Source organism: Theobroma umbraticum, unplaced genomic scaffold (genome assembly GCF_002168275.2).
Source record: "Theobroma umbraticum cultivar Fairchild unplaced genomic scaffold, ASM216827v3 scaffold_204.0, whole genome shotgun sequence".
NCBI classification, from domain to species: Eukaryota; Viridiplantae; Streptophyta; class Magnoliopsida; order Malvales; family Malvaceae; genus Theobroma; species Theobroma umbraticum.
The window spans coordinates 4444348-4454585 of NW_018397267.1; the positions used below are offsets into that span (position 1 = coordinate 4444348).

Here is a 10238-nt window from a genome sequence, read left to right on the forward strand (position 1 = left end):
TGTCTGGTCTGGGCATGATACTATATTCTATATGAATAAATAAGTAGGTTTGTTCCATTAGATGTAACAGCTGATCACTTCATTGCCTTTTGCTTTTTGGGCCTCTTTTATCTTATTGTTATCCCTACAATGAACTCATTAATATCTTAATCCTCTTAATTTATTTTGTTATATAATAGCAATTTTTTAAATCTTATTGAACAAAACCATTTTAAAAAGGCGCATTATGTATTTCATAAATATAGGTGATCTGCTGGTTGGCATCTCAACCACTACTGGAATATCAATTTTAGAAGTTTAATATAATGTTTTGGATACAATGGGATTGTCTAAATAATGTTTTGGATAGTACTTTTACTTCAGCAGCACTGTTTTTCTACACATGCAAGAGGTCAGTGGCGAAAATGTCAAGCTGACTGACGTCCAATCTTGCATCTATGCTATAAAAAGGCAAGAGATCAAAATTGAGGGATTAGTTTTGATAATGATAAACTTTATGATTAATACCATGCCCTAATTTTATGTTTCTTTTCATTCTGAGTTTGCTCTTGTAAGACAAGCTTAATTTTTCAATGATTTCAGGTAAATGAGGCTAAGAAGAACAATAAGAAATAAGAAGAAGAAACAGAGAATTACCTAAATAAAATCTGAAAATTTCATTGATCAAAGGAAGTAATCAGCAATGAATACAAAATACGTTTTTATACTTTGATCTTTACTAAGATGTAGCCTAGAGAAATGAAAACACCGAACAAAATCGGATCAGGGCACAAAAAACATAAGAAAGTTTTCTGTGCTCTAAAACTAAAGAAACAAAAAAAAAAAACAATAGCAACCAAGTGACCGTTGGCTTAAGAGAAAATAACCAAAACGACAAATCATAAAGAGTGTTTAAAAAGAAAAATTAAAACACTAAGTAAATGACGCTAATGGTCATCGTTTTACAAACTTGAAATACTTAGCATTCCACTACGACATCGTTTCACTTTGCCTTGAACCTTCTTTCAACCTTCAGCTTCTTCAGTTGCTTCCCGCCATTCTTTAGCAAATGACTTCTCCAGATTGAAGGTTACTTTCCTAACACTCCCCCATGATCTGAAATTTAGAGCACCCCAAGAAGAGTTTTAAGTGTTTCAAACCTTTCCCTGAACAAACTTGAATATCCCATAACTAAATTAAATAAAATACAACCCCAAACGCTCTTGTGTCAAAACTTCATAGGTAAATTACACTGCAATAACAAACACCTTGCCATATCTGCAATTGTTCTGTTCTTCCTTTCAGCCTTGCCATTTTGCTGTGGACTATAAATTACTATTAATTGATGGTGAATCCCAATTGTTGCCAAAAGCTTCTCAAATTCATTTGAAGTGCACTCAGCCCCATTGTCTATCCTTATCACCTTAATGCTTAAGCTAGCAAAGTTCTCAACTTGTGCTTTGAACTCAAAAAAACCTTTATAGCTTCTGATTTATTCTTCAGAAAATAAATCCAACAGTAATTAGAGAAATCATCAATGAACAGGATATAATACATGCTTCCACTCAATGAAGGATTCTTTATAGGACCACTCAGGTCAGTATGAACTAGCTCCAACCTCTTTGTGGCTCTCCAACTACATTCCTTAGGAAAAGATTTCCTAATTTGCTTTATCACCTGACAGATGTCACATAACTTCTCTGGTTTGACAATGTCAGGCAAACCTATCACAAGTTTCTTTGAAGTCATTGTTAACAGTGAATTATAATTCACATGACCAACACGTTTATGCCATAATTCAAAGTCTTTCTCAGCATATAGAGCTAGTTGTTTACTGTCTAACAGTTTCATGGGATAACACTTGTTTCTCATACTCACTGTTAATAACTCAACACCAGTTGAATTAAATATTGTGCATTGTCTATTTTTAAACAGTAAGGCATAATCATTTTCATCTAATTGACTTACACTAAGTAGGTTCTGATCAGCTTCAGGTACAAAATGCACTTCATAAATAAACTTCATACCAGAAACAGTTTTCACTCCTGTAGTGCCTACTCTAAGTATGTTCATGTAAAGACCATTACTTATTTTCACATGAGCCTTATAACTCTTATCAAGCTCAATGAAAAGATTGACATTACCTGTCAAATGGTTTAAGCAGCCATTGTCAATCAACCAAGTGCACTTCTCAACAGCCTTATCATCTGACTTAGCCATAAACAGTACCTCTTCTGATTCATCAGCTTCTTCAGTCACTACAACCTTGCCCTCAGCATCCTGTTTCTTGGCTTTGCACACCTTCTCCACATGTCCAAGTTGATTATAAGCTCAACACTTCACATTAGGGCTGCATCAACAGTACTTTGAAGTATGATTAGCCTTTTTACAGTGAGTACAAGAAGGATATTTGTCATGATTCTTTCCTTGCTTTGCAGAACTAAACTTAGTGCCTTTGGCATTATTCTTCTTTGAGGTTTCAACTTAACTCTTAAACTCTTACTTTTTGCTACTAAGGCATTTTTAACATAGTCTTCATTCTTAAGGGCTTTTCTCTGCTTAAAAGCTAATAGAGTATAGATCAATTTCCTCATTGAGATTTTAGTCAAATCCTTTGAAACCTCAAGTGAAGTCCTTTAATTCAAACTTGTTTGACATACTCACCAAAATCTTATTGACCATCCTCTGATCAGTGACTTCTTGTCTTAGCATTCTGAGCTGATTTTCCAGTTTCAACATCTTATCCATATACTCTTGAATACCCTTATTTTCCTTCATCTTCATCACCTTGAACTGTCTTGATAGATTCATAACCTGCATCATCTTGGTTCTATCATTCTCTTGATATTCTTCTCTGATATTGTCCCACACTTGCTTAAGATCCTCCAGATGCATAATCTTCTCAAATATTGATTCTGACACAGCTAACTGTAGGCTAATCAAAGCCTTATATCTTTTTGCAACTTCCTCCGAGTTTTGCTTAATCTGGGCTAAGGTTGGATTCACATGCCTTTGAACAGGCTCTCACCGGACTCCATCACATCCCATAAGTCAAATGACTTGAGATATTATCTCATTTTTATTGTCCAAAAGGGGTAATTAGCATCAATGAACATAAGAGGTGTAGCTGCACTAAATCCAAATGTAGCCATGTTGAATGTTGAAAATGCTCTGATCAAAAATTGTATTATAGGCCCCTGGAGAAAAAGAGCTCTGATACCATATAAGACAAGCTTAATTTTTTAATGATTTCAAGTAAATAAGGCTAAAAAAAAGAATAAGAAAGAAAAAAAAAAGAAACAACGTATTAATTAAAGAAAATCTAGAAATGTCATTAATCAAAGGAAGTAATCAGCAATGAATACAAAATACATTTTATACTTAGATCTTTCCTAAGATGTAGCCTAGAGAAATGAAAACACCCAATAAAATGGGATCAAGGAACAGAAAACGTAAGAAAGTTTTTTGTGCTGTAACAACTAAAGAAATAAAAAAGAAAAAAAAACAATAACAATCAGATGACCGCTGGCTTAAGCGAAAATAACCAAAACGACACTTATGAAAAACATTTAACAAGAAAAATTAAAATACTAAGTAAACGACACTGATGGTCATCATTTTACAAACTTGAAATACTTAGCATTCCACTACCACATCGTTCACTTGGCAACCTTCTTCCAACCTTCTGCTTCTTTAGTTGCTCCCCGCCATTCTTCAGCAAATGACTTCTCCAGATTGAAGGTCACTTTCCTAACAGCTCTTTCCTTCCTCATATCCAAGTTTCTGTCCCAAGAGTTGGAATGCTGTTAAAGATTTCTAGAAAATGAACGAAGTTGAACTGCTATGTTTGAGTTTGGCAGCAAAAGGTTTTGAAGCTTGAATTCATATGTCAACTCCGTCTGCTTTTGGTGCCATTGATTATCTTTTCCTTATATGAGACATTCTTGAAAAAGCTCTTTTCTCATCTGTTCCCTTTACCTTTAAAGGCACAAACTGTAGAAAATTTTAACCTTTGGTTGCCTACCATTGCTGAAGAGGTCACAGGTATTAGCTAACCAGCAGAATTCAAGAATAATAAAGTTGAAAAACTTTTACAGATCTTAAGAAATTTGGGACTATTAAAAGATGAGGTTAGCTCTGTAAGATTCATCTACTTGGAATTGGTGATAGAACTTTGAATTGGAACCTGTTCATTCAAGTGCTTTTTTAACCCTTTTCTTTTCTTTTGTAAATGAGCTATGGGGGTTTTGCTGGAAGTGTTTCAGCTGTGGTCCATAACATGGATGGCTTGGAGTTTTGGTCAGACATTATTCTGATGTTCAAATTAATACAGAAAGATTTTTAGATTGTTTAGTGGGAGTCAGGCATGTGAGGCTGGGCCAATTCGAGTGGCAGTGCTGCTGAAAACAAGGGTGAGGTTATTCAGAACTAGAAATTGGATGAGACAGGTTTTGTGGTAGCTGCTGCTGCTGCCATTGTATTATTCACTGGAAAGACCTGCACCTTTTACTCCCATTAGAGGACAGCGCCACAAACTCGATTTGTTGGATTTATGTGATATCAGTTGAATTCAAATATCCACTGCCGAGTAGCCATGTGCCGTGACTCTGGAAGAGACTATGCAGAATTAGGACAAAAAGGTTTAGAGATAAAACAGCTGGACGGTGGAAATACTAGTCTTTCCGCCGAATCAGACAAACTGTGACATACCATGGAGATAGGATCGTGACAACTGAAGTGCAAAGGTGAAAGTGGGGAAATACTCTTACTCTTAGCAAAAAAAAAAATGTCTGAAAATGGAAACTAATTTAACAGAGGAGTAATTGGAAACTAAAACCAGCCTAATGCAGACTCCAGTTATTATTTACAAGACAGTGGGGTTCATACCTGTCCATTTCTGGTTAGTGAATTCTGCTCTTTCTCAGTGCATCATATAATTCATCTGTTAAATGAACTCAAGAAATCAATTTTCCAAAAAAAAAAACAGAAAGGGCTCCGTGGTAGGGATGTATTCTTATTAAGGGTTTAATTCGGTAAGAATTACCACTAGCATTTAAATTAGTAATGATTTCAATTTTGTTTGGACTAATTCAGATAATAACCACATTTTCAATCAAAAGAAGGGAAATGGTTTTATCATTGTAGAATTGAAATCTAGCAAAGACAACCAAAAAAAAAAAACCCAGACCAAACATTAAGGTCTAGTTCAATTAATTTTTCCATTTTCTCCATTTTGTTATCACAACCCTTCTCCATGGGTTTTGAAACAAATGAGTAAACATTGCTAAGGCAAGAACCAGAAGCCATTAAATTCTTATCTGTTATGTCACTAAAACACTGCAACTCATGTCTTCCCTTGAAGAGAAGAGATTTTTTGTTTCATTCTTTATTTAAGGAAACCAACTTTTCAAATCTCTCTAAATCACTATTGTTCTGTAAAGTATCAAATATTTTGCTGTATGTTACAACATTTACATACACTCTCAAAAGATGAGAAGGAATTTGAATGAACTACAACTTATCATCCTCTAACAAATAGGTCCCGGCCATGATCAGACCCTCCGATAGTACCTCTTTAGAATCAAGAGTTGAGATTATTTCTTTCATTTCTTTAACTGGCCAGACCTTCTAGGCTTTTAGTTCAGGCTACGAATCGATGCCTTGCAGTGCTTGTGACGGTTGAATAAACTCATTAACTTGTGATTAAGGATTGCTAAGAGGGTTCACCAATGTTTCATCCAGGGACGAAATAATAGAGGTATATTCTATCAAAGTTGAACAGAATGAACTGTCAAGGAGGGAGCAAAATATAGCAATACTAAAAATTCAATGGATAGGAAAAGTATTGAAATTCCAACTCCTGCCAGCATTTAAAAGTTAACTGAGTATATGATTTGCAGAAGTTTAATTACCACAGTGATCCTCATTGGAATTTTATTAACTCAAGGCATTCCATTTTTAAGTGGTTGAAGGATTTAGTGATTACAGTGTCAGATGAATTTGCAAAAATTTCATTGGGGATGACAAGAGGCAAGAAAGATACCATAATGCTTCTAGGACATAAGAGAAGTATAATTGCCCAGGGCTAGCTTTGAGAATGTCAAAGAGTTTACCATACCTGAACTCTTTATGAGTCGCTGCAATGAGAAAGAAGCAAGCACCCTTTCCTCAAGTGCTTGGTTGTAATTTGAGGATTCTAGCAACTGTGGCACAAGTATGGAGCATGCCATGGACTGGAAATCTTTATCTCCAACTGAATGGAGAAAGCTGCTCATCCAGGAAACAGTTAAGAGGCTAGCTCGTGCTAAACTAGGAATGCCCTTGGCCATAGAATTTGAAAGAGAGGCCAAGAATCTCTTGTTGCCACTGTTTAGCAAAGCAATTGCTGCTTTTCTTTGCCAATGTTCTATTGCTTCCTCCTCTTCATGCTAGTGATTATAGATACAAAAGGAACAAATATTAGAATAGAAAGAATATATTTAAGAAGACTCTATTTAGCAACTGTAACTCTACAAGAATTTCAATTTCAGCTAGAAAAATTCCTGCTACTACACATATTTAGAATAGCAAAGGATTTGACTAGAGTTTGATCATTTTGATTTAGAATTGATATTAAATGGTTATGGAACTCGGGCTGTAATCCTATCCAAAAAACCTACATCAAGGATAGAACCTAGAAGAATATGTTTAATCTAAATCAGCTAAAGATTGGTTGCAGGTTGAATCAGTGATTTAGAAGGACAAAGTAATTTATGAATATGAAATTGTAGTTAGCTTCACAATGTTTTATATCATGAAGTTGGTAATGAATCAGCAAAGGTCCATCTTGACTGACTCTAGCCAGAGCACTAGAATGTGATTCTTTGGTAGATATTGACAAGGAACATCTTTTCCGTGCTTTTTCTTTTTCTTTTTTTTCAATCTTCAGTTAATTTATTTTCAGGCAAGTAATTTATTACTGGTTTAAAACAATGGCAAGCTTACCAAGATGTCATCAACTATTTCCTTACTGTGAAATGAATCCTCTAACTTTTCATGAAAGCCTGCTTGTTGCAAAAGCCAATTTTCTGTTGTTGCCTCTCCCATGCAAGAAAACCGGCCTCCCAGCATCATGAGAGCTCTAGCGGAGTGTTCTTGAATCTTTTCATTACATTTTTCACAATCTAAAGCTTCTATAATTGCCTCCACTGCTTCTTCTCTGTAGACACTGCATCTCAAAGGATCTCCCTGTAAAATGACTGTAATCCATGATTTCTGAAATCCAAATATTGCATGATCTGATACTTTTTTTTTTTTTTTGGATCCAATATGCAACATTGGTTCCTGAGGAAACTGAAATTAATGGAAGAAGATTCAATAACTCATGGCTACCATTTCTTTCATTACTTGGTAAACATAAGGCATTGGTCCATGCATATATGCTGTGAATGGCAATGAAATTAATTAATTACCAGAAGGTCAAGCTGTAATAAGATGGCTGCAACCAGGGGCCGTTCTTCTGGTAGAACTCTCTGCAGGCATGCTAATAAGATGTGCATGGAATTCAAGCCTCCCCATCCATTCATCAGATCATTTAAGAATTTTGTTATCTGTGTTCTTCTGTTAAGATTCCTTAGGTCATCAGGTTATGTGTTTGAAACTCTGGAACTAATCAGAAAATCATGGTAAATTGAAAGCGGATTGGTACCTGTTTAGGCAGAGTAGCTCAGCTAGTAAGGCAACGACAGTACCATTAGAACCATTGCGGTTCACAACAATAAGTTCAATTAGAGATGCCTTGTTCAATTTATCAGCTAAGTAGTTTCGACAGCTTCCATCCGCTCGAATGCAGTAGGATACGATCAAGGCGGCATTATTCCTCTCAAGTACACTGCCTATCTCAAAATTTCTTATCAGGAGGCTCAATCCCCCAAGCGAAACTACTTGAGTAGCATTCTCTAAGTTCCTATCTTCATTAAAACCTGTTAAAAGTTGGTCTAGGAAGTAAAATGCTGCGACTTGAGGGCTGCGCCTTACTGTAAATAGAGTCTGCAACTGCTCTCCAAACTCTAAAACTCTAAGAACTAACGGAACCCACTCAGTCGATATCATCTGTTTTGCCTTTGGCTTTAACAAGTAAAGCAGCACAGCAGCCTTTAAAAATAGACTACTATTTCTTAATAGTCTTAAGAAGATCTCAAGCTGTGGATCTGAGTTAAGTATTATCTGCCGATTCACCTCATTCCTAGCTACAAATTCTGCTAAAATTGATATTGCTAATTCTAGAATTTCATCGTCACTGGAAGCAAACAAAACCTCAAGGATTCCCTCGATAACAGGTGCCTTTGCTAATGCAGTTTCTATGGCAGGATCAGCATGTGACTCCAACCATGCTTTGGTCATTACCCGGATTGCAATTTCACAGTCACTTAGACTATCTGAAGAGCAAATAGTAGCAATGGCTTTACTTAGATCACTCAAAGGAAGACGGACCTTTTCCTCCTTTGTCGTTGAATTATTTCTGACAACGCTTTTTCCATTTACCAAGCATTCTGTCGGCCCAGTTTGGCAGGTAAACAGCCTAAAATGATCTGATTTCCGTGTCTCAGTCCATGATTCAGTTTTAGGAGTTCTAGAAATCTGGCTTGATGACCTTCTACGTGTCTTCGTCTTGTTCTGTCAAATTCAGAAACATAAATGATACTCTCCATTCTAACAATAGCTTAAATAAAAAAGTTGAAGTTTTCATAGAGAGACAGAAATACCCACATGAACATAATTGCAACCGTTGTAGTATTCATCATCTGTACATTCATTTTCTTCTTCCTCGAGTCGACATATATCCATTGATGCTCTGATTCGATGATCAAGCTCCATGGATTGTCGCTCAGTTGTGGCACCAAACACAGCTCGATATCTTGTGAACATTTAGGAAATTAAGAAAACGGGATAAAAATGAACTAATCATGATTAAGTTCTCGAATGCTTAACATAAAATGATTAAAAGTATCCAAATTAACAATTAACTTACAGGTTTTTGTTGATAGAAGAATGTGAAGCATAAGAATCAAATGATCTCCTTCTTGATGATCTATAACTGGGACTTGATGGCAAAGGCACTGTAGGAACTGCCGGGGCTTTGGCCCCAATTTTTAGCCACTCTTTATAGTACATAGCAAACTTAACTGTTCCCATATCGATTTGGTCATCATAGAGCTTGCTTAAAGCTTTCATTCTCTTCTCTTTCTCACCATATTCCAAGTTGGAGAGAAATTCAAGCTCTTTGTGGTACCAAACTTTAAGGTGAAGAAGATGGGGAAGGAAAAAGTGCTCCCATAGATCAGGAAGCAGGTGGGTTCTAGCTAGAAAGGCTGAATCACAAAAAACTTGAAGCAAATGCCTGGCGGAAATCCTATCATTCTTCTCGAGCTTGTAAACTATAGATAAGTATAACTGAGCACATGCTGAAAGATGAGAATTGGGAACTCCGCAAGTTGAACCATCCCTTGATTTCTTAGAATTCAAGGAAGCGACGATGCTCAAAAGCCTAATCGAATTCCTCAATGATTTCATTCTGAGTTCCTTTTTGTTCCCACGATTCTCCACTAACTTGTCTATGCTCTCAATACCAAGTTCCATATTCACAAAAATCCCATTATCCGAACCATTCTTTCTCCTCACTAAGCAAGAGTTGCACTTTTCTTTGATCATCTCACGAAAACTCTCATCTTTAATATACCTACCAACGTAGCCACCGAGTATAGATATTACAGCTCTAATGGCAACGTCATCGATTGCAGGCTCATCTCTATTTGAAGGACCATCTTTTATCAATGATTTAGATTTTGATCTATCTGAATTCGACAACCTCCTAGATGAAAACACTGAGGACCCATTTGGGATAACAGTCTTCTCAGCCTTGTGCTTGGATTTTCCCAAGCTTTTTCGATCATGGCAGATGTACATAGGCAGTGCTACGGACTCATCTGGTGCTCTACTTGTGTTTCTAAGCCTGACCTCTCTAGGATTCTTCAATGACTTCCCTCTCTCAAATCCTTCTTCCGTAAGCAATTCTTGTAAAGAAGAAGCCATTTCTCGGAGGATATTCAAGCTTGGTTCTGAAGAAGCAAAGAATGGAGAGTCTGTAAAGCTTCACTGACATTCTTTCAAGAACCCAAAATTTAGAAGATAACAAAGGGACAGCTACAGAAGAAAAGAAAGCGCAAAAATGAGGCACAGGAAAGACATGGAAATGAGGACAACCAGACTTAGTGGTGGTG

General features: G+C 36.3%; 1 protein-coding gene across 1 annotated transcript; it reads right to left on the minus strand.

The window, feature by feature from the left end:
* Positions 1–7004: 7004 nt before the first annotated feature.
* Positions 7005–10238, minus strand: LOC110424724 (uncharacterized). The gene is given in 6 exon segments (XM_021439375.2): positions 7005–7040; positions 7042–7206; positions 7431–7578; positions 7667–8634; positions 8728–8875; positions 8990–10238. Coding segments are annotated over 6 exon segments (2526 nt in total). The 5' UTR covers positions 10051–10238.